This window comes from Electrona antarctica (assembly GCF_951216825.1).
Source record: "Electrona antarctica genome assembly, chromosome: 14".
NCBI lineage: Eukaryota > Metazoa > Chordata > Actinopteri > Myctophiformes > Myctophidae > Electrona > Electrona antarctica.
In genome coordinates this window covers 25,772,614-25,797,972 of record NC_136795.1, presented here as the reverse complement: position 1 = coordinate 25,797,972, position 25,359 = coordinate 25,772,614, and the positions used below count along the sequence as shown (strand labels likewise).

At 43.8% G+C, this 25,359-nt stretch overlaps 1 protein-coding gene across 1 annotated transcript in view; it reads left to right on the top strand.

Annotated features, from left to right (window-relative positions):
• The first annotated feature begins 13,103 nt into the window (after nt 1-13,103).
• Nucleotides 13,104-25,359, top strand: part of olfm2a (olfactomedin 2a) — an 81,793-nt gene continuing 69,537 nt past the window's right edge. The window contains exon 1 of the mRNA XM_079521560.1: nt 13,104-13,543. Within this exon, the coding sequence (XP_079377686.1) occupies nt 13,487-13,543 (57 nt within the window). The 5' untranslated portion in view covers nt 13,104-13,486. The remainder of the gene's footprint in view (nt 13,544-25,359) is intronic.

Sequence of the window (25,359 nt, the reverse complement as noted above, 5' to 3'; positions counted from 1 at the left end):
ATTGGTCAGAGTAACATTACAGGCTACATGGTGGAATTGCGTGCTGCCTTAATTACTTTCTTTTCTTTTATCTCTTTCTTTTCTTCTTGCTCTCACATCTCTGCATCGGTCTGTCGCTCGTTTGCCGTGTAACGTCTGCCTCCATCTTTCTCCACAAGAAAGAGACAGACGACAAACAGAGCCCAATCCTATGATCACCACCGCAGCCGAAGATGCTCTTTTATTCCCACCACCACCATCAGACCATTGTTGTTGTGCATGCAGTCGACAGGAAGCTAAGATGTGTGGAGGTGCTGCAGGTTATTTGTGTTGGAAGTAAACACCATCTATCTCCATGGACCCTAATGGACCCAACCATGGCTTCACTCTGTGTTAGGTAGACCTACATCAAAGCTCTCCTTCTGCTGCTTAACCACTTTCAACCTAGCATCGCCATCCATTAGTCTCGCATAGCCAGGAAAAAAAGGAAAGGCCTTGTTTTTACACTCTGCAGCAGTAATGGGTTACATGCAAGCCTTAAGTCCATTAGTATATTGTTCTTCAAGTCCACCAAGAGCTGACTGAATAGTGGCTAGACCTAATTATTACTGTCAATGAATTGATGGTAATACCCCCCTTTTGACAGAAAAATGTCAATCAATCAGACTACCTATACATTTTGTGACCTATACATCTAAATTATAGAAGTGAGGGGCGCTCTTATCATTATCATACATCATCTCATGAACAACTAAATGTATGTGATTGGTTAGCCCATTTGCTCGTCTACATATGACGTAAATTTTCACTTCAATGCAAATGGCATTTAATGTTTGTGTTGCCACAAATTCAATTCAAATCATATTTGAAGCACATATGACCTAATTGTCTCCACCAGGCCGAAGGCATGGGGAGAGAGTATGTTTTGCACTCCGTCCGTGTGTGTGTGTGTGTGTGTGTCCGTCCTTCCGTCCGTCTGTGTTTTTCTTACTAGGCTGAGGAATATATCCCACCCTTTTCACATTGGCCTGTTATAGCGCCACCAACAGGTTGATTTTTGCAAAACACATTTTTGGAACAAAATGCCTCAAGTCATCCAATTGCCATCAAAGGCAAACATGTTTATATTACTCCTAAACATTTTGCCAAACATCTCACACAGTCCTATCCTCCTGGTGGAGGCCTGTGCCCAGAAGGGCACTTTTTCTAGTTTCTCCTTTCATTGTCAAATATGAGACGTGTGGGGACAAAAGCTGTATATAGGAGGGGCTAGCCCCCCTCAAAAAAGGGATCTTGTAGATTTACAGATCTGCAAGCTCACAATGCCTAGCATCTCAAAGCGTTGTCGTGAGCTTCCAGATCCGCTATATTTGTGTGTACTACTTTGGTGTATATTTGGTGTACTACAAATTATATAGACCTATAGTGGGGATACTGTCACACTGGAGAGGCTGATGTTTGAGATTGCTCGTGAGTTGTGACCTTTGCGACACAGAGAGGTATGCATACAGTATACCATGTAAACGTAGATGCATGAATGATGCTTCTCTTGTTTCAATGGAGCAGAAAAGAAAACAGCAAAGAGAAATGTCAACAACAAATAGCTGCCGGTTTCTGCTGCCGCGGGCGACACGGACTCTGGTTCCCTCGTGTTTCTTTTCCCCCTCGCATTATTATGCATCGTCCTTTCATCCAATTAAACACAAAGGCAGGCTACAGTGTACAACTCAGAGAACATCTCAGCACTGCATGTTCTGCACAAGACACAGGGGGGGGGGGAGTGGCGGGGGGAAGAGAGACACACAGAGGGAGAGAGAGAGAGAGAGAGAGGGAGAGAGAGCAGGGGGTGGAGAAGATGAGAGGAATGGACAGTGAGTGTTTGTGCGTGCGTGCGTGTGTGTATACGTGCGTATGTGTATGCGTGTCTGTGTATCTGTGTGTGTACGTGTGTGCGTGCATGCATATGACTGTGTATGCAATCATGCCTGCGTACAAGCATGTGTGTGTGTGTGTGTGTGTGTGTGTGTGTGTGTGTGTGTGTGTGTGTGTGCGTGCGTGTGCATGTGTGTATGTATGTGGGCTTTACTTGAGACAGACGTTTTGGCAGACAATTTGTCTGTGTATATGTGTCTGCGTGCGCCGTGCGCGTGTGTGAATGAGTGTATATGTGTGTGCGTATGGAGGCTTTGCAGTGCTTCGCCTCTTGTTTTTGTTTGGTTGTAGATACGGCGGTGCTGTGCGGAGTGGCGTGCAGCTCCATCTAAATGAAGATTGATGATGTTTGCTGTGATGCGTCTAGCTAGGCACAGCACAGGCATGAAGCATGGCGGGCCGCTTCCGCCATAACCTACACTCAACCTGCATCGTCCTTGCCCTGGTTGCCATGGCTACGAGCAGGTAGCAAGAGTGAAGCATGCGTTATACTTTGTTGTACAGCGGTGTCGTAGACGCAAACAAGTTGTGAGCTTGTGGAGCTTGCCTATAGCTGTTTTCTAACTATTTCATTAAACTAATCGATTTGATATCAAAAGTAAGTTATAATCCATAATTTAATAAAATAATCGGTTAATAATCTAATCCTATTTTGGGAATGTCCTTTTATATTGAAGATATCTAAAAGCTCACAGTGACTAATCCCTTCTTCAGGCCTCCGTTGAGCAATAAGGGTTTCACACCTCTGCCTCTGGGCACTTAAGCGAGCATCGCTATATAGCAACTAAGCACTCTTAACCTTCTGACCCGTGCGATGGTGATCTCCTCTGCCAATCACTTGATGTGTATTATTTCTGGTGCTGAGGCTGAGACATACAGTAAATCCAATGAAAGTGGAAGACATTCACTGGTAAAATAACAGCATTTGATAAGATTCTTGATACTCTCGCCCAATGCAACAATGTCCTATCTGGATGTGGCAATAAGAAATCCTGCTTTAGATAAATAGCTATAGCAACGATTATCTGGTCCTGAACAAAGCCTCCTCAACAACGGTCTGTCTTATGTACAAGTATACCCACATTTGATCCTTTCAAACTTAAAGTTGAGATGTTTAAATTCTATAGATCTATCAAACTGAAGTATTTCTATAGAAAAGAATGTTCAAGTATCATCTAACACTCCCCTTGAGTGTCAAAAGCAAATTTTGCCCTCCATTCAAAAACCTACCATTGATACAGTACATTCGTGAAATTGGTAGACAAATACATTGACAATCTAACAAAGACTAATAATCAGAGAGATGTAGGGAGAATGGAACGTGATATGCTTATAGCATTGTCTAAAAAAACAGATGTCATTTGTCGTCCAGCCGACAAAGTTGGAGGCCTATGGGTACTAAATAGAACAGAATACAGTATGTTGCTCTGTCACAACTTTCAAACACTTCTTGCTATGTCCCACACTTGCCTATAAGAAGGAAATTGACAACTTTCTCCAGGAGTGTAGGAGTAGGAGTGTACATACACCAAAGAAAAAAAATCACAAATCTCTTTCTCACCTTCCAGGCAGTGGCATAGTGGCTAATAATAGCCTCACAGAGCCCCTCTCACAGTTTGTTGGTCGCCATATGACACCCATTGTAACCAAATGGCCCTCTTATTTAAGAGACACAGGAGATTTCATTCAACAGCTTTCAGAGGTAAATATTCCCAATTCCACTGCCAATATCCCCCATGATTTAGGCATGGAGTCCTTAAATCAATACAAATATTATTGAAAAAAAAGAAAGAAAAAAAAAGGAAGATTCAATTTAGATGAACTGATACCTCCAACCAACTTTTTGGTGGAAATGACATCCATGATTCTACAGAAATTTGAGAACTCATATTACGCAGGGCTCAGAATGGGCTCAGAATTCAGTTCAGATTATGCAGGCATTGCCTTGGTCTTCCTTGAACACATTTCAGTAGGGCACAACAATCCTTTTGCCCTCAACATTGTTGTTATTTAAGAGATCATATTGATGATATTTTCCTTATCTGGCAGGGAACTGTCTTACCTAAACAATCTGACCCCTACCATCAAATTCAACATGGATGTTGTGTATAAATATCCGGCGACCCAAGGATCAATTTGTTGGAAAGATGGCGAGAAAGGCCATTTAATGGATAAAAATAAATTATATCTATTCTGTAATGCTAATTAGAAAGGACTGTAAATATATATATATATACCTTCAATAACCCAGCAGGGAGACCAAATACCGTGCTGTATTTACCTTACAAATGAGTGGATAGCCCTTTAAATCTTGAATGACAGCCACGGTACCATAAAAAATAGAAGGATACCTTAAAAACGAATTGGAGACAGACGAAATAAAGTTCTGAGAGGAAGTTTAAGGTTTTAACTGTAATTTTTAGTAGGTAATAAAGTCAATTTACATAGAGAATGTGCTACATGGTTCAGATAATAATAATAATAGTACAATACATCACTATAATTTAGAGTATTCAATTGTTCCAATATGGATCCGAACTGAACCTGAACTCCTCTTCACAGTATGTTCCTGGCTTATACTGCATCTGACGTCAGTTGTTGATAAACGTTCATTGGTTGGTAAATAGTTCATTTCCGCAATATCCCACGGTGGTGCTGGTTGTCGAGCACTCATTGGATCAGCACATGGATGATGAGACTGGTATCATTGATGTCGCCTCAAGCCGGGAGAGCGTGGACGCTGGCGTTGCCAGGCAACCTGTTGATAACTTTCCCTGCACTGTGAACTTTCGACAGAGAAAAATGCTCCTTCTCACTAGGCCCCAAGGCCACACTGATATCGAAGCAGCTGCATGTAAACTAAAATCAAAACAGCACACTACAGTATGGTGACTTTTGTGGCTACAGGCAGACAGTATGGAGACTGAATAAGATATTAAATCTGAATGTGGCGTCAGGAAATCCATAATATAAATATGATAAAATAATATAAAGGATAAGATGAACAATCCTGTGTAAACAGGCAGTAGGCAAAGAGTAAAATGATGATAAAAGGGCAAGATGACCAAATATGACCTACTGTATATGGAACACGGTCTGGGCCCAAAGTTCTATATGTGTTGAGCAACAGAATATGATGGAGTGGCCAACTTGACATGACGTGTAAACAACATGACAGAATTTATCTAACAATGGAGTTTAACAAAAATGACATGCCACTAGTGCACACCCCCCAGCTTTGAAGAAAGACTTACCATATTCTCAATTCCTTAAGCCCAAACCACACCAAAGGGTTGGGTTGGGACAAAACGTTTTTTAAAGTAAACCATGCCAATGCAACTCATTGAGTTGCAATGAGTTGCATTGGTGTGGTCTGATTTTGAGAAAGAGAGAGACATTATGCACATTATGTCATTTTGTTGAAAGAGGTTACCCCAGAAAGTGGCTTGACTCTGCTTTAACAAAATTGAACAACCAAAACCTGGTTGTACAGACCCAAAAGAAACATTCATGAGCCTGCATCACTACCTATAATATAATCCATTGAGTAACGATGTACACAGTAGTATAGAGAAACACTGGCATGTTTTGTTAGCTGACCCTGAAGGTGCCAAACTGTTCACTGACCCACCTCTTTTCTCTCATTATAGATCTCGAAGCATCAGACAGAGAGACTATGGTGAAAGCAGACTGCTATACATACCCCCCCAGCAACACATGGGGCGGCTGGATGGAGTCACCGGCTTCTACCCCTCTCTACACTTTGTAGCCTGTCAAATCTCCAAGAAAACGAACACATTTAAAAGTGCAGTCACCAACAAAGTATACACCATCAGACAATTTGTCAATTGTAGTTCTTCCAATGTAGTCTATATGATTTCCTGTAAATGTAATCTACAGTATGTACTGTGTAGGCAAAACATACAGAACAGTCTGCAACACATTATAGAACACAAGTGCCATCAGACGCAAGGATATAAAAGTGTTATTTTCGGTTTAAGGAGTTTTCCTTTATTTCTTTTGCAGTCTTTTCTGCCAGTTTTCTTCCACAGTGTATTTGGTAATATATATAATCAAGAATTGTCTATTAATCTTTTTTGCTGAAAATAGCTGATCTACAAGCTCACCACACATCATCATGGTGCAACATGTTGTGAGCTTTTAGATAGACTATTTACGCTCTTCGTCATGCTACAGTATATATAGAGCTTAAAGCCACACACGATTCAAATCCAGAGTAGAAGAGGAAAGTTGCATAGTGCTAGCCTGATTATCAGACTGAATTCAAGCTTTCTGCAGTCCACTCAGAGAGTGGGCGGGGTCTCTGGGCTGGATCCAGGCTAGCATAGTGCTGCTTTAAGTTGAACATTTCATCAACATGTCTACACTGGACAGCATGCCATGATACCCATGTACCTGTCTAAATACTTCCTTAATGTCAACAAAGTTCACACCCACAACACCAGAGGGAGCTCAACAAACCTTGTGCAACCCAGATTCGGCACAAACAAGGGACTAAATTAATTTCGTTCCTATGCCACCAAAATGTGGAACGCCCTACCAACAGCCATTAAGACATGCAAATCCCTTGACTCCTTCAAAACCGCTCTCAAAGGGCACCTATACGGACGGCTGCAATTCGAAACTGGCCCCCATAAAATCTGAATCCCCCCCACCCCTTTCCCCCTTACTGTATATGTTGCTTTTCCCTTTTTACCTCTTACATGATTTCCTGTTTTTTATATAGAAGTGTATATTTGTACGACTCTAAATATTCTGATGATTTGAAAATGGTGGACCCTGGCCTGTTGTAAACAAGTGTAATGCTTTATCAGTGTGTCGTCCACACTGTAACAGTCTTTGTATTGAGTTGTGCTTCATGTGAAATGTACCCATTCTGCAAACTTTGTATGTAGTTGTGCTTTCATGTGAAATGTACCCATTCTGCAAACTGACAAACTGTTAATAAATACTTCAATCAATCAATCAGCATGGCTTTTCTTTAGGCTAATGGTTTTTACATTGGACGACATACTGTATAAACTCCTCACAAAAGGTTCGGAAACTTACGGAAACTCAACAAAAAAATGTGTGTTTTGTGTGTGTGTGTGTGCGTGCATGCGTGCGCGTGTGTGTGCGTGTGCATGTGTGCGTGTGCATGTTATTTGAGAAAATTGGGATTGAGGTTTACCCATGGTATCCTAGATACTCTGAAGCACTAAACTGTTTTTGTTGCACTCTATTTATCATTTACGATTTGACACTGTAAACGAATCAGGCCTATTCATGAATCAGGCCTACTTAAGTCACTATGGATGTCTGCATGCTAAATGACTAAATTGTAATGCCTTATTATTGTTGTTGTCATTACTGTACTGTATGTACACATGTTCATTCTTGACTCGTCAAGCCAATTCAAGCCAGAGAATGAGAGCTCCATCAGCCAGACTTTAACCTGTATGCCTATTGAACCACTAACCATCTATCGCAGAATGACTCAGCAGCAGCAGCAGCAGCAGCAGCGGGCAACATCACAAAGATCAATATAGAACAGTCTCCACTCTCCAATGTTTACTGGATTGATGGCACATATCCATGCACTCTTACTTTGTGGAATGCAATTAGGATGTCTGAGTGATGATCTACAGTCCAGTCACTCTCTGGCCTCGTCCACCTGTCTAATATAATGTTTCCTTTAACTGGCTGTCCGGGTAAAGTCCCTGTCCACCACCGGAGACTGTGCATGGTTTGCATCCTCCATGCATGGAGCATCCGGCTTGGTCAGACACGCCAACAGACACATTTGTCTGTGTTCAAGACGGGTGGGGAGGGCGATCTATGTCACTGCGTTAGTACTGTAGCCTGAAAGAGTATAGAGGGGCGGAACCATAGTTATAAAAGATAGAGAGCGGACAGCCCCACCTCCTGCCATTCATTTCAATGGAAGACACCAAAAGGACACCAAAAGTTCCTTGTGCTAAATGCACGGCTGCAGTCCCAGCTCTGACCAGTAGGGCCGAGCGCTTCAACGTTGGCCAGCCATTCTGGGAGCTTGGACGGAACAAACTGCACTGGAAACCAACTTCCTATTGGTTCAGCAACTTATGATCCCCTCCCCTCCCCAGTAGAACGCAGCGGAGAACACTGACATCACCAAATTTGGAGCGACGCCCCGGCCTCTGCACTTTTATTGGTTTAGCGAAATACAAGGTTCGTTCCCACTCCTACGCCACTTTTCCTGCTGGGCTCGCATTTGAAAACAAAACGCCTGCGGTTTCCGAGGCTACTGCGTTAGTGACTCATACGCGTTGGTCAGGGATGCTGGCGGGAGCGGGACAGAGGAAGAATAGCGTGTTGCTCTGCGTGCGTTACATACTCCTGGTGGTGAAACTCACTGTCAGGTGAAAAGAAGCGGCTGGTGTATTGCAGGATTGAATAAATTAACAGTTTGCAAATAGTACAAGGTACGATTATACAATGGTGCTAAAAGGATTTCACAAAAAGCCCTAAGGGCTTGTTTCTATTGTGGTCCTGTGTATTCAATTCATAGAGACATTTAAATTTGAATGTACAATAATATGCAAGACCTCATCAACACTATAGTAGCAATACACCTCCACATCTCCAACTTACTTAGTGCTCTCTGCAGTTTCTCCACAGTTCATGCTCAGAGGGTGTTTAAAATTCTCGAGAATTATTTGGAGAGAATCGACTCCTGGAAATTGAAAATCTATCTAATGATAAGCTTGTTAATGCTGGCTACATAAATACAAAGAGTCCCATCTGGTCAGTTGAGTATTAATGCTTATGAATCATGCTTTCTGACAAATGCCTGTGGGCAGATAGTTATACACACTTGGGTGTAAATTCATGCACTGTGTGTGTCCGTGTCCAATGCTTAAGTACATGCATGCGTGTGGTATGCAAACGCATGCACGCAGTGCCACGCATGCATGCACTCTCTCTAAACGCATGCACGCAGTGCCACGCATGCACTCTCTCTCTCTCTCTCACACACACACACATACACACACACACACACACACACGCACACATGTTAGGAGAGAGATAGACAGAGAGAGAGAATTAGAAAGAGCGAGGGGAGCATGGGGGGTGAGGGGCATATGCAGATATGTATTCGACGTCTTCCTTACAAAGTGTAGTCAAGTGTGAAGAGACAAAGAGAGAGACAGAGACAAAGAAATGGGAGGAGGGTGAGAGACACTGGCTGGCTATGAGCCCGAAAGGTCGCTTTTCATCCGCTCTCCTCGCCTTGCCTCGGTCTGACTGTCGGGATAAAGAGATCAGCATGCTGCTTCCTTGACAAATGGGTCATGAATGCCTCGTCTTCATTTACCTAAGACATATCACCCCAGTCTTTAAATCTGTGTCTCATGCCAAAAACAGCAGATCTACAAGCTGGCAACAGTGCGTGATGCAACACATTGTGAGCTTGTGGATTGGCAATTTCACTCTCTGTACAATGCAGTATAAATCAGTGTTCAGTGTGGCACTGTGTTGATGTGAAGCACGGAGGCCCGCAGAAGGCAGCTCTTTAATATAACTGCGAGGGTTTAAAAATGAACCCTGTGATTTTACTGTGCATTAAAACACTGAACACACAGTAAAGCACAGAAGCTGCCTGTTTACTCTTTGATGAATGCACTGTAAAATCCTTTATTGATTTAACTCTGAGAGGATTTTGACAGAGGATTTTGCAAGTGGCACAGAAATGCAGGGATAATTCCTCTCCTCTGGGCTCCGGGCGGACCAGTCCTTTGTATTCCTCTGTATTTGGTTCCATTTTTTCCTGTTTCCCTCCGTTTCCACTTCCAGCACTCAGTTCACCTCCCATAATTTGTCCTGCTGGGAAAATGGAGGGGTGTGTGCCATGTAACCGAGGACAGCAGCGGGGGCAGTGGAGTTAAGCAGTCCATTTAACTGCAGGGGGTTTGGGAGACTAAAGGGGTGAGGCCTTCACGATGCTTGATCTGAAAGTGCTCTTTCTTGTCCTATGGTATCGATGTAACGTGTTGTTAGCTTGAAGATTAGTTATTTTTGGCAAGCAACACCATTATGCAATGGAGTACAAGTTAGTCTTCAGACATTGCCGAAATGTTGGGACCAACTTTCTAGAAAAGTGTGTGTGTCTATGTATGTATCCAGCCTGATCTCACAGAAATACATATGTATCATAGACTGTCATATGCATGATACATACATAGACACACACACACACACACATGTATGTATGTATGTAGTATTTGCGACTGCAGGTCTCATTTACTATGAAAATGTGCATTTCCCGTCAGTCCGTCCGTCCCCCACCCCACGCCTCCATATATGGTCATGCCTTGTGACCAGGGCCGGTTGGCACCTAGGTGGCGCTATAAGGGAGATCTGTAGAGTGCGCCCCCCCCCCCCCCCCCCCATGTACGCGCGCAAATATTTTTTTCCGGGTATATGCGGTTATAAGTCTAATTTTAGGACATCTGGCGCAGTTTTGGTACGGTTCTACACCCATCTATCCGCGTGGAGGATTTAATACATTGTATTAACTTAGAATTGTTGTTGAGTGATGCCTGGAGTTGGAGTCATGCCTGGTAAATATATATGCACTAGTGTCTGCACGCAGAGCCTTAAGTTTAATCCAATCAATTTTTTTCCCCCTTTCCGGTTCAACCCGGGCCGGAAGGGTCGGCTGTTAAGCCTGTCTCCTAGGCAACGCGCAGCGTAGACCGTAGAGGATTGCCCGACCGATATCCCCCCACTTAAAGCAGAAACCAGTGCAGAAAAAATATATTTTTGGAGGGCTTAAGTGGCGCCCCTAAGAGGTGGCGCTCGAAGCGGCCGCTTCGTCGGCCTGTACTAAGAACCGGGCCTGCTTGACTTCACGTGACATCACATGACATCTGACCTCAAACCCTTAGATCTCCATATATGCTTACCTGTTCTGACATTCCATATGTTGATCCTTCCCCATCCATCCTTCCTCTTCGATGTCTCCCTTTTGAGTGATACCTGTCCATTCAAACTCTACACGAGCCCACCCCAAAGTTATTAGTGCAGTCGCGCCCGGCAGCTGGCGAAAACTAGAGTTCTCAACAGGCCCGAAAATTAAGGCCCGGCCCTACCTGGGCCCTCATCAAACCCTATACACTCAAGACACTGTCCCTGCCAACCTATTAAGATCTCCATATATGGAGCTGACCTGTTCTGACATTCCATGTTGATCTGACCTCATCAAACCCTAGCTGTACACTCAAGACATGCTCCCTATATGGCTAGTACAGAATTCATTCCATATGTTGATCTGACTCCCCATGCCAAAGCGTCAGCGCTCGCCCAGCAGTCTGCCGTCACCCAGGCGGATGCTTCTCACCTCGTCGCTTCTCACCCTCAGGGCATCTTCATCTTCATCATCTTACTATATATGTATGTATGTATGTATGTATGTATGTATGTATGTATGTATGTATGTATGTATGTATGTATGTATGTATGTATGTATGTATATATGTATGTATGTATGTATGTACAGTATGTTAGTAGAAAGCAGCACAGACTTTTTGCATTGCATTTTTTTTATTTTGTTTTGTGTGAAGTTGAGTGCTTTCTTATTGAGGAGTGAGAGTGGACTGGGCAGCGAAAGCTGAATGCATTATTCATACACTATTGTGGACCGCCAGAGGCACAAAACTCAGTCTGTCAAAGGAGCATGCATGGAAATCACCAGCCCACCAGCAGATCGAGCCCCGGAAGTGCATCTCTGACACATGGGAGCACCATGGGTACACTGAGGCAGACTTGTGCAATCCGCACACAATAGTGTAACTAAACAGACAACTGACTAGGGAAGATACACTAATTATACTTTACCATTAATTACAGTATGTCCGTTGGCTAATGACATCAGTTATCTTCATCGCGAGGAAAATAATCATCTTTTCCATTTCCCTAAACGCCAGTCCCAGCTGCAATTAATTGGATATGCGAGCGTGAGCGCGAAAATTATAGCATTAATTTTCCCTTTTGACAATCACCAAACGGGATCTTTCATAGCACACGTGGTGCTTATCAGGCCCACGAGGAAACCTTTACCAAAATGCCAGCCAGCCTTCTCTTGAGTTTCATGGTGGCGTATCTGTACTCTATGGCCCAATCCCAATTGCCTCCCTCAAGCCCTGAGCCCTGAACCCTCATTGACTTTAGTGACGTCAGCTGTAAGTGCTTGAGGGTGAGAGGCTGCGAGGGCTCCACATTGTTGTGAAGAAATGGGACAGCACTTTGAAGATGAGTCCGCCATTCATGACACTTTGCATCACTTTATTCACAGCCAGTGCCTACCTACATGCTTTGCCTATTTAGTATTTATACATGTCTATCACGTCTATTTTAGAATTTAAGCTGATCGTTTTATTATTAGTTTCATAAATACACTTTCCTGTGTGATAGGGGTTGTAATATTAATATATAATAATATTCATTATAAATTGCATTTCCATATTATTTTACTTTGCTCATTTCTCATCATGTTTCCCTTATTATTATTATTGTTATTAAATATATAGCATATCCTTCCATTCCGTCTCCCTTTGAGAACAGTGAGAAAGCACTATTGTGTTTGTTGACATTCTAACTGCGATACATAACTAATTTGCATACTTAAATGATTGACGTTCGGAGGATCCCCCTCATTCCCCTGGTAACGCTATGAACTGTGGGTAATTTATTTGCCAAAGTCAGCTAAAGTCAGCATCGATGCTGACTTTGGCAAAGGGCACATAAAGGGGCGGGGCTGAGCCCTCACTGACTTACCGATTTCAAATGGGACATCCCTCAAGCCCTCGCAGACTTCACATGAACGCGCAGCTAAGTCAGTGAGGGCTCATTGAGTCAGCAAGGGAGCGGATTGGGATTGGGCCTCTGTCATTCTACTGGAGAGGAAGTCCTCCCCCCTCTCTCCCTCTCTCCCTCTCTCTCTCTCACTCTCTCACACACACGCACACACGCACGCACGGGCGCGCCCGCAGACACACAATAGGCGCTCGCGCATAAACACATGGGCACACGCTATTGCGCACGGCTGAGCCTGGCCGCATCAAAGAGTGGTACTTCTTTGAAGCGACTCCCAGCATATAGATGCACTGCTCCTAGCGTCGGCGCCCTGCAAGCACAGCAGTCACCTTGCAACCTCTGCGACTCTCATCCCGAATCGCGTTTCTGCAGGACTGGAAGACTATTATTATTTTTAAATTGTTTCTATCTAATTATTCGGAGAGCTTCGTTTCATCTTCTTTTTTCGTTTTTTTCTTTTTGCGTTCTAAGAAGAGTCTATGCTTCACAGAAAGCAGGAAGCTGGCTATTTCACCGTTCCACACAGGGCTGCTGATCGGCGTCCGTGTGTAGAATTAACCTGGCGCGCTGGCTGGTGATGAGGTTGGTCGCGCACAGCCGACAGAGCATTGAAGGAGTCCCTCTATTTGTGAAGAAACCGCCCCAATAAGCGACCCGACGAGGGGGAGAGCAGAGCAGCAGCGGTGGTGCCGGCTGTAACGCTGCCATTTCGACTAGAATGCATCTCTTCAGTGCCATGTTTCTACTAGTGATGTTAGCTGTTATGCCCTGCGAGGTAAGAACGCGTTTCGTGCTATGATTAAGCATTATTTAAAAGTTGACGAGGGAACGCTCGTCCGTCGCCGATTTCTTAAACAGATGCAATTTAGGAGACGCACGGTTGTTGATGGCTGATGTGATTTATTTTGGAGCGAATGGCTATTTGAATTTCACTGAAAAAGTAAAGTAAAAATTGACAAAACCCTGTCAAGAACTGTCAGTGTGCATGGTGCAGAAATGAATAGGACGGTCTTAAAGATTTCAGTACTGCCTCGGCGTGTCTACATAGTGTGTGTGTGTGTGTGTGTGTGTGTGTGTGTGTGTGTGTGCGTGTGCGTGTGCGTGTTATGGAGAGGTATAGGGGCCGGACAAGGAAGTTCTAGAGCCTCCGGAGCTTTCCCACGAACACCAACTGATGATGCAGATGTAAAGCTCCTTGGAGCTAAATGAAACGCGCTAGGCAGCAATGAATAGTTTGTTTGCACGAAGCCGTTTGTGATCCATTTCAGGCAGTGGAATCTCTCACAGTGCAATTAGCCACGGCCAGCGCGCCTGTGAATGGTATCTACTGGAAATCTGTTAGAGACTACGGGCAATGGGACTCGAGGGAGGCTTGATGCCATGTTTCTGGCCCAAATGACGAGGTTTGATGTGACAGTTGTGAATTGAAGTGAAGGACGGTAAATTAAACTGACCCAGAAAAGCATTCCAAGTCAAAGAACTCGCGGGTTCAGCTGTCCAGCATCTAGATGTTTTTTAGCCTGAACTGAAGTATGATCTACATGTATAGGCTCTCTTCAACAGCCTAAGGAAGGTTAGGTATAGCTACTATTTACGACTGAATAAAACATTTAATCGAAGATGAGTACGGTTTCCCAATAGATGACCATAGATAGCGTTGTGTCGTAGTAGGCTACCATAAATAAAAACAACATTCTGTGGTATATAGTCAATTCAGCACCGTGGATAGCTCCCATATCGCACTTCACTCTAACCAGACAAATTGAGAGATGTGTTAAGTGGCTTCAGCTGTTTGTAACACTTTATTTACACTCAAAAACATGTCTCGGATTTAGAGAATAAATAATAAAATAAAATAAGATTAAAAAGTATTATTCTGCTTCTTAAAGGATAAGCACAATTTTGTGATGCAATGAGATCATTCGTCGTTGTTTGTTTCAGTAGGCTATTTTATTAGACAATACTGTTCCATCCGTAAACCCTTGAGACCTCTTAGCTGTAGTACATTAATATCTTTATGTCATGCATGTCTGCATGGCTGGTGGATGACCTTTAGCAGATGTGGACGCTATGTTTGCTGTCTGAGGGGCATGCTCTCCATACGGCGAGAGCAGTCTGACAGAGGAGAGAGAGCAGGTTGTTTGCTTAGGTGTTGGAATAGTGTATACTGCACAGATGGTACTGCTCTAATGCAACCAATACATCTCAGTCTGAATGGCACAGAGCATGCTGTTGGATCTGTTCTCTGTGGTTCTGTTAACTGTTACACACACTGCAGTTAACTGCAACCACCCCAGTTGAAATGATGAAGAATAGGATCTGCCTCAAATGCTCTCCAGGTTTTCTTGAGGCTTAAAGTTGGCTTAAAGTTGGCCATACCGTTTTGCATTAATTTAATACATTTCTAAAGATAGTATTATAGGTAGTACTAAAGGTAGAATTGTAATGGCTCCCTTCAACAAAGACAGAGCAATCTGAGAATGTTAGCTGTTTCTCCTATAAGTCAATACCATCGCTAATGCTAAAATGAATCTCAAAACTGTCGTAAACATGACAGTCGAAATGTGGCTCATGAGCTACTATCATTCCTCTGCCAGTCGAACTGTTTTCCTGCCTCGGAAGGCTCATCACTGGCCTTGGGGGACAATTTGTTATAAGTGTAAACATTAAACATTTATAGGACTGAGCGAAAAAAAAAGAAAAGAAAAAAAAACGGCATCACCAATCTCCACAACACTGCACTGCAACCATAAAGAATTGATGAAATTTTGTGGCGTGTATCCTGCAATGAGGGTAACACTCTCCACCGGCTGAGAGTTGTGTGATATCACCATATCTTCACGCACAGTCTCGCCCGGCATGAAATATTCAGGAGGTTTTAATGAGACAGATGCACTTGCTCGTTCACTGCTTGTGTTTGTTAAGTGCCCATAAAGCCCAGGGGTCCAGGCAGTCAATGATATGGATGGGCAACCTGCTTGACCTGGGCACAGATGTCTGTGCACATCATGTCACGCATGACAGGACGCACTGACGTGAGCGCATGCTATGCATTGTGTGTGTGTGTGTGTGTGTGTGTGTGTGTGTGTGTGTGTGTGTGTGTGTGTGTGTGTGTGTGTGTGTGTGTGTGTGTGTGTGTGTGTGTGTGTGTGTGTGTGTGTGTGTGTGTGTGTGTGTGTGTGTGTGTGTGTGTGTGTGTGTGTGTGTGTGTGTGTGTGTGTGTACATGTGCACACGTGTGAGTAACGCATTTAAATGTAACTCATGTTTGCTGACCCTAGGGCTGATTAAGATTAAGGCTAAATACGTATAGTGAAATGTCTTGTAGCAAATCCGACGCTATATATAGTATAGAATAAAATGCCTCATAATTTTCAAAGCACTATATTGTTATTATATAAGCAATTGAAGATCTCAAGATCTCGAGGCAGGCTAAAGATAGTGTGATCGTTTTATCAAGTTAGATGCTCTCCTTTAAAACATATTACAATGCATTCTATATTTGACCTATAAATCCTTTTAGTGAACTGTTGTCTCTTTATCCTATAAGTGATAGAACAGAACTTCTCAAATGCATTGTGTGGAGAGAAAGCTGTAGAGAAAACCATCTGCAGGCAATTGAATTGGAAATACTGCTGTATATGCAGCAATAATCAGGAGTCTACAGTACAGATTCCTCTAGTTGAAAGTCAGCCATGTTCGATAGTCTGGGTCTTTCTGGAATATGGATCTATCTTTTACAATATACTGTAGGTTATGTTGATGTGCAGCTGAAATGATCTCATGGCAGATGTTACCTTTTTATAGTCTTGTAATTAAAATATTTGTTGTGAACTGAGTCAGTCATTTTAGTGTAGTGCCTAAGCTGATAGATGATAGTGATAAAGTGATACTGTATGAGTGAAATAAGGAGAGTAAAAGAGTTAAAATAAGTTTTGCCTGCATAAGTGAATACTGACAGTACAAGCCACAGGGCTTTTCAAAAGTAGACTTCAGTGTCAGTGAAATCTATTATCAAAATTGAAGTCAATTGGAATTTGCTTTGTGAGAGTTATATCCTCAAACCTTCATGGATAAATATGGCTCCCTTGTTCAAAAGTGAAACCTTATATCAAAGCCAAATTTCTAGAGCATAATTAGCAAAGCATTGGCCTGAATCTGAAGATCATTGTTCCTACTCCTACTGTCACCTCTATATCCCTTTTTCTAACTGGATTATATATTATGGTAATGGTAATATTATTCAAAGACGACAAAAGTTACATTTGTCTTTTCTCTATAGCAACTATTGCTGCTTATACTGTCAGTGATGTTGGTGTACTTGATCATACATACTTGAAAGACTCACATTCAGGCCGTAAGGTGCATTGATGATGTCCCACAGGACAAAGGATAAAGATGCAAGGCACCAGTATTCTAAGCTCAAGTTCTCTGGCCTTGAACATGAATGAGAATGATGGAGACACTTGCTTAGTTTGTCTGCTCATACACAAAGTGCAGTGAGAGGGAGAATACATAATTATTACCTTTATCATTAAAGACAAAGACAAAGCCCTGTACTGTATAAGCATTCTGGGCCAGCAATTCTCAGTCATTTACTTCAACCCCTCTGTCACCACCGGGGAAAACAATAAGCAATCAGTTCAAATAGATTACTGCTATGTAGGACTCTTTAAAATTCACTTCCTCATTCTAGATTGGAGTGATGATTGCGCCAGAGACTCACCCTGCCAGAGTCGATTCATTGTTAACAGGCCGAGGAGGGAAGAGTCGTAAATGCGTGTTTAAATTATAATCTGGAAACGGAAACATTTAGCCGGTGTACAATGAGCTGATTATACTTCAGAGCACTCTAATTTAAGTGTCACTGTGTGGAAATTGCTTTATCCAGGCAATTGAAACAGTATTTATGATAATAATAAAAGTGAAAGGACTGTGTTTGCAAAGTCAAGCTCAAGGTTGCAAACCTGGGATATATTAGGCCTGAATCCACATGGAAGCAGCCACAGTAGGATAGCCCAGTAGGCCGAGCTAACGTTAGAGGTATTGAAAGTATCTCCACATGAGAGGACAACTAGGACAGACCTCTGCCCAGTGAGAGCCAGGCAGAACCAGCAGCTGGGTTGGCTGTCCTCCAATCCGTCCAACTTTCAACACCCCACTGACCTGGCATTGAGACCCCTTGACTGAAAGTTTCTTTTTCCTGGTGAATTTGTAATGAGAACAAAGCAACATCATCACATTTGGACCCGTCCTTGAAGAATGGCATTTATTGGGACTTTTACAGCCAGCTTCTCACATCAATCCTCTCTCATGGCAGAGGAAACCTGGAAAGCTGTGGTTTTACAAGGCCTGATGTGTTTCCTGGTTTCGGTGAGACAGGCCCTTGGCAAGAAGGCAAGGTGGCAACTCAACTCAAGTGCCTCTGAGAGGAAGGTGTCTGTGTGCATCTGGACAGCAGTCAAACGGGAGCAGGTACACAAGAGTCATCCATCCTTCTCTGGACCAAGGACACCAGGAAGCACGCCGGACACACTGTGTTCTGCCAAGCAGCCTAACTTCCACCTAGGGAATTAAACAAATGAGGAGTTGCAGGAGCAGGGGTGTAAATCTCCCACCAAGAGCCAAGGACACACACACACACACACACACACACACACACACACACACACACACACACACACACACACACACACACACACACACACACACACACACACACACACACACACACACACACACACACACACACACACACACACACACACACACACACACAGTTGTTAACCTCCCTCCACTGTGTTGGGGCTCGACCAAAACATTCCTGGAACCCTCCAGCTCGAGCTTCACTGACTAGAATAGATGGGTATGATGATCGAAGTATTTCGTGTACTGAATAGAGATACATGAAATGCATTCAGAGAGCAGGGGAAAGAAGACACACTGTCCGGCCAGCTGTGAGCCGAATGGGGATCTGAAGAGTGCATTCTGCACACATGTGGTATTGCACCCCCCAGCCATTTGGCTACTGGGTCTATGAGCCACGATGGTCTAGCTAATCTAAATCTCTGTTAGTCGTCACAGTCGAACACTGCATTGCAAAAATCCTCAGAGAATTGATATCATCTGTCAGCGAGTGTGTGGGAGAGCAGGGGCCATCTAGATTAGCCTGATAGTTATACCCACCGTACACACCTGTATGTGCTCTCCATCAACTAGCAGAGGTGCAGCTCCCATAATCAGCCACACATAATGAGGTTGCATTGTTTTGATTCATTGCTCCTTGACGAGATTGAATAGTGTGCACTTGTGTGTCATGACTGATTACTGGAGGGCTCGATCCGGTGTAGCAGATAATGCAAGCATATTAAGGCAGTCAGAGCCTCATTGGTGTAAGGAGGTCTATTCGGTAAAAGAGATTCAGCTCAAGGAGGAGGTGGGAGGAGAGAGAGGTCCTTTGAGCTATTGTCCCATCCGCTCTTCACTTCCCCATCTTAATGTTTGATATGCTTCATGTAGCCTGCCTGCCCATGAGAGGGAACAGTGTGGAGTGTGCTGTATGTGGGTGTCCACTTAGTAGGTGAGTGGGTGAGTGTACGTCAGTAGACAACAGATGGGGTGTGTGTGTGTGTGTGTGTGTGTGTGTGTGTGTGTGTGTGTGTGTGTGTGTGTGTGTGTGCGCGTGCGTGCGTGCGTGCGTGCGTGCGTGTCCAGATGTCCTCGCAACAATAGTAGAATTTAAGAAATAGGCCCGGGGACATTTTCACAAGATAAATGGTAAACAGGTGTTTTGAGTTATGCTTACAATTAGAAAAAGATTCAGGTTGGAGTTAGGATTAGGATTAGTATAGCTTGGAATCCAGACTCATTCGCTCCGTTCAGCTATGATTTTTATTTAGTTTTTTCACTTCGCTTCTCAGTCTGCAAAGTCTCTCCGAACGTCACCTGTTTCGTAGGCACGTCATTGCTGATTGGTTTGTGTTTTGTGTTTAGAGTTATGCCGGACTTTTACCATTAGCCTACTTGCCTTTACTTTTAGTTGTATATGCCAGTATCATGCACCACAAATCGCAGCGTGACCCATTGTGAGCTTGTAGATCTGCTAATTACGGCTTTAGTGTTACGGTAAAAAAATCGCGCTGTCCTAAAAGGTTGATGTCCTCAATGTGTGTGTGTGCGCGTGCACACCGGGGGCCTGTGTTGATGCACTGGTTTCTGGGTCAGCCTCTAAATGCAGCGTGGTCGTGACTCATGAGGGCGATATGAGTGTGTGATGGGGTCTTGGCATTCTCTGTGAGCGTGGCTGCGGCGCGGTGCAGCCTAGGCTAAAATGGGTGAATGATTTTACTACAGCAGAGCCTCTGAGGTGCACGTAGCAAATTGGCTAACAGATGGAACACTGGGTGAGGTCATAGGCCTGCACTCTGAGTCAGTATCCACTGATGAAAGGAGCACCCTTTTTTTACTTGCATAAAAGTAGAAGTGTAAAATAGCACTTCAGTGGTTAATGTATGATTTGTAATTATAATATAGAGCTGCAGTACAAACTAGTAACTAAAGCTGTCAGATAATTGTAGTGGAGTAAAAAAGTACAATAATTGCCTCTGAGATTTAGTGGAGTGGAAGTAGTATTGAAAAATTGACATATACTGTACAGTACTTGAGTAAATGTAGTTACTTTCCACCACTGAGAGTATCACTCTGTCCGCGTCACGGGGCCGTCCCTTGAGATAGACAGCAAGTGTCTGCATGCCCTTGCCTCTCTAACTGGTTTGCCCTTTGTTCTAAGCAGCCCATGTCAGACATTGACCGATGTGTGCTATTGTGTCAATGTCCATATTGTCGCTGCAGGGGGCCAATTTAATTTTATGTCAGTGTTGTGCAAAAGTAGCGAAAATAGCAGATCTGCAAGCTAAGAAGGCGTATAGTATATTAAATATACGTATATTAAAACTGTTATTTTTACTTGCACAAGCAGAGCGCAAGTACTGTTTTCGGCTGCATATGTTGGCCGACTCCTTCAGCCAATCGGTGATTGTGAATTTGTGGTGTCATCCCTGGCTTTGGTGGCATTGCTCGGCCAATCCAATCAGGGATTGTGTATTTTTGGTGGCGTCGCTCGGCCAATCAGAGCGCAAGTTGGTAGCTTGCTGCGTATGTCGGTGGCCCCTCGACCGATTGTATTGGCTCCGTATATTGGTGGTGTCGCTCGGCCAATCAGGGATTGGCTGATGATGATGTAACTATGTATGGTTATCTAAAAACGGTCATATGTGGATGACGTAACGTTTCAAAGTTGTATATAGGAAACTTAAAGGCGTAGTGAAATGAAAAATACGTTTTTCACACTTTTAGACAATATCCGTGGTCATCATATGGGCATACCTAACAATGGATGCCAAAAAAATGGGCAAATTCTCCATAAAAAAGTCCATAAAAATATTTTTGAGTGGTGTAAACCACTCCTACGACTGGCTTTGTTAGTTTACGTGTCTGTCTGTCTGTCTGTCTGTCTGTTCGTACCAAAAAATCGGTAAGTTGACAAGAGTCAGAGGTAAGTTGCGCTCTCTGCTCGCGCACAAGTAATCCATTCATGGCCAACTTGTGTGCAAAGCGCAAGTTGGCAGCTCGACAGATTGCATTTCTAGTTTTTTGCTATTTTTGCCTGTACTGTAGGCCTACTGTATATAGCACACCAGGTTGAAAGTGGTTAAAGTGATATTTCACTTTCAAATAAAATAAACTTGGAAATGGAAAAGGTTAAACGAAAAATACGGGACAAGGACAATATCAGACACAAGGACGGGTGTTTTCAATAAATCTATCATGGTTATAATGGAGTTTGAAGTTACAAGCACGTTTAAAGTCTGTATGTGGGTTCTACATATTTTAACCTATGCAAAGTATTAAGAGAAGCTTGTGACTAAATAATAATTGGAACACAGGTTATTTTTTTCCATTTCCTGAAAACGAATCGTTTTGAACATACTGTACAAGATTTCCACCTGACAGTGAGGCTATTATGTTTTACTGTAAGTGACCACTTAACTGTACTCACTCTGAACCATACTGACCATCACTACCTACTCCCAGGGTTGTGTGTGTTCTGAACCATACTGACCACCACTACCTACTCCCAGGGTTGTGTGTGTTCTGAACCATACTGACCATCACTACCTACTCCCAGGGTTGTGTGTGTTCTGAACCATACTGACCACCACTACCTACTCCCAGGGTTGTGTGTGTTCTGAACCATACTGACCACCACTACCTACCCCCAGGGTTGTGTGTGTTCTGAACCATACTGACCATCACTACCTACCCCCAGGGTTGTGTGTGTTCTGAACCATACTGACCATCACTACCTACTCCCAGGGTTGTGTGTGTTCTGAACCATACTGACCATCACTACCTACCCCCAGGGTTGTGTGTGTTCTGAACCATACTGACCATCACTACCTATACTGTAGCCCCATCGTTGTGTGTTCTGAACCATACTGACCATCACTACCTACCCCCAGGGTTGTGTGTGTTCTGAACCATACTGACCATCACTACCTACTCCCAGGGTTGTGTGTGTTCTGAACCATACTGACCATCACTACCTATACTGTAGCCCCATCGTTGTGTGTTCTGAACCATACTGACCATCACTACCTACCCCCAGGGTTGTGTGTGTTCTGAACCATACTGACCATCACTACCTACCCCCAGGGTTGTGTGTGTTCTGAACTATACTGACCATCACTACCTACCCCCAGGGTTGTGTGTGTTCTGAACCATACTGACCATCACTACCTACCCCCAGGGTTGTGTGTGTTCTGAACCATACTGACCATCACTACCTACTCCCAGGGTTGTGTGTGTTCTGAACCATACTGACCATCACTACCTATAATGTAGCCCCATCGTTGTGTGTGTTCTGAACCATACTGACCATCACTACCTACTCCCAGGGTTGTGTGTGTTCTGAACCATACTGACCATCACTACCTACTCCCAGGGTTGTGTGTGTTCTGAACCATACTGACCACCACTACCTACCCCCAGGGTTGTGTGTGTTCTGAACCATACTGACCATCACTACCTACCCCCAGGGTTGTGTGTGTTCTGAACCATACTGACCATCACTACCTACCCCCAGGGTTGTGTGTGTTCTGAACCATACTGACCATCACTACCTACCCCCAGGGTTGTGTGTGTTCTGAACCATACTGACCATCACTACCTACTCCCAGGGTTGTGTGTGTTCTGAACCATACTGACCATCACTACCTACTCCCAGGGTTGTGTGTGTTCTGAACCATACTGACCATCACTACCTACTCCCAGGGTTGTGTGTGTTCTGAACCATACTGACCATCACTACCTACCCCCAGGGTTGTGTGTGTTCTGAACCATACTGACCATCACTACCTACCCCCAGGGTTGTGTGTGTTCTGAACCATACTGACCATCACTACCTACCCCCAGGGTTGTGTGTGTTCTGAACCATACTGACCATCACTACAGTACCTACCCCCAGGGTTGTGTGTGTTCTGAACCATACTGACCATCACTACCTACCCCCAGGGTTGTGTGTGTTCTGAACCATACTGACCATCACTACCTACTCCCAGGGTTGTGTGTGTTCTGAACCATACTGACCATCACTACCTATACTGTAGCCCCATCGTTGTGTGTTCTGAACCATACTGACCATCACTACCTACCCCCAGGGTTGTGTGTGTTCTGAACCATACTGACCATCACTACCTACCCCCAGGGTTGTGTGTGTTCTGAACCATACTGACCATCACTACCTACCCCCAGGGTTGTGTGTGTTCTGAACCATACTGACCATCACTACAGTACCTACCCCCAGGGTTGTGTGTGTTCTGAACCATACTGACCATCACTACCTACCCCCAGGGTTGTGTGTGTTCTGAACCATACTGACCATCACTACCTACTCCCAGGGTTGTGTGTGTTCTGAACCATACTGACCATCACTACCTATACTGTAGCCCCATCGTTGTGTGTTCTGAACCATACTGACCATCACTACCTACCCCCAGGGTTGTGTGTGTTCTGAACCATACTGACCATCACTACCTACCCCCAGGGTTGTGTGTGTTCTGAACCATACTGACCATCACTACCTATACTGTAGCCCCATCGTTGTGTGTTCTGAACCATACTGACCATCACTACCTATACTGTAGCCCCATCGTTGTGTGTTCTTCTGACTGACCTCTGTGGCTGCTTCCTGTCTTCTCGCTGCACCCGTCCCAGAGGCCTGATGAGCTGATCTGACAACCGGCGTTCCCATGCAGTAGATTGGACCGGCTATCAGCAGTTGCCCTTATCATAATTAGCTATGGTCTTTTGGGATGTGCACTGATGGTCTGTGTATTATGGATGTCAAAGCTCCTTCAATTACAGACCTACCAGGCAGGGCTGCATGGGCGATATTGACTAAATCATATATATCATATATATCACGCTATTTTTTGACCAAACCACAAACTTCTTTTGGGATGTGCATGGTACAGTATGTCTGTGTATTAATTATGGATGTCAAATATCAGGGCTGGGCGATATTGACCAAATCAAATATCACGCTATTTGTCACCAAACCACAATATGTGCCTGTCCTGGCTGGGACTGCATGGACACCTGCAGGGTTCAATCCCTGGGCAAATCATACCAAACACCATAACAAATGGCACCCAATGCCACCAATAAGTCCCTTTGACATACTAGAGTCATTTCCTGGGGTGCCCGGGCCACTAGCTGGGCTTATCATTTTACTATATGCAGCCTTCAGAAAGATACATCATTTTAACCTGCAATAAGCTGCAATATCTGTTGCTGCAAATCAATTCCAAAACAACAGTCTAACAACTGTCTCCCCGTACAATATAGTAATTGATTGAGTTATAGCAGTGCACTTTGTGAACAAGGCTGCATAAATCTCTATAACAATTAACTGTGGTACTGAATCTTTTTGGGATGTCAGTGCTTCTCAACGTGTTAACATTACAGTGGTTCATTTGATTCAATGTTACTCAATGATATTTTAAACCCCCTCAGTGATTGTTCTTTCTTTGACGGCTCAAGAAATTTAACCCATTCACGACGGAGACCCCCTTTGGTGTCAACATTCTCTATGACGACCTCTTGCACGGTGTTGTATTTGTGTTGTTCGTTTTATTTGTGAAATAAGGAATATTGAATGCACACACGCTAATGTCAAAACAAATTCCTGTGTTTTACACAATGGCAAATAAAGGATTCTGAATCTGAATCTGAATCTGAAAATGTGGTATGAACGGCGCCCGCTGGCCTAGTGGTCCAGGTGCATGCCATGCACATATAGGCTCTGGCCTAGTGGTCCAGGTGCATGCCATGCACATATAGGCTCTGGCCTAACAGCGCGTCGCATGTTTGAGTCCCGTTCATGACGATCTCCCCCCGCCTCTCTCTCCCTCTTTCCTGTCATTCTGCAGAAAAGCCAAAACAGATCTTAAAAAAAGAGAAAAAAAAATAGTATGTGAACCGAGCCAATGACAGGAAAGAGATTAATAACTTTCAGGTAGTAAAGGCATAA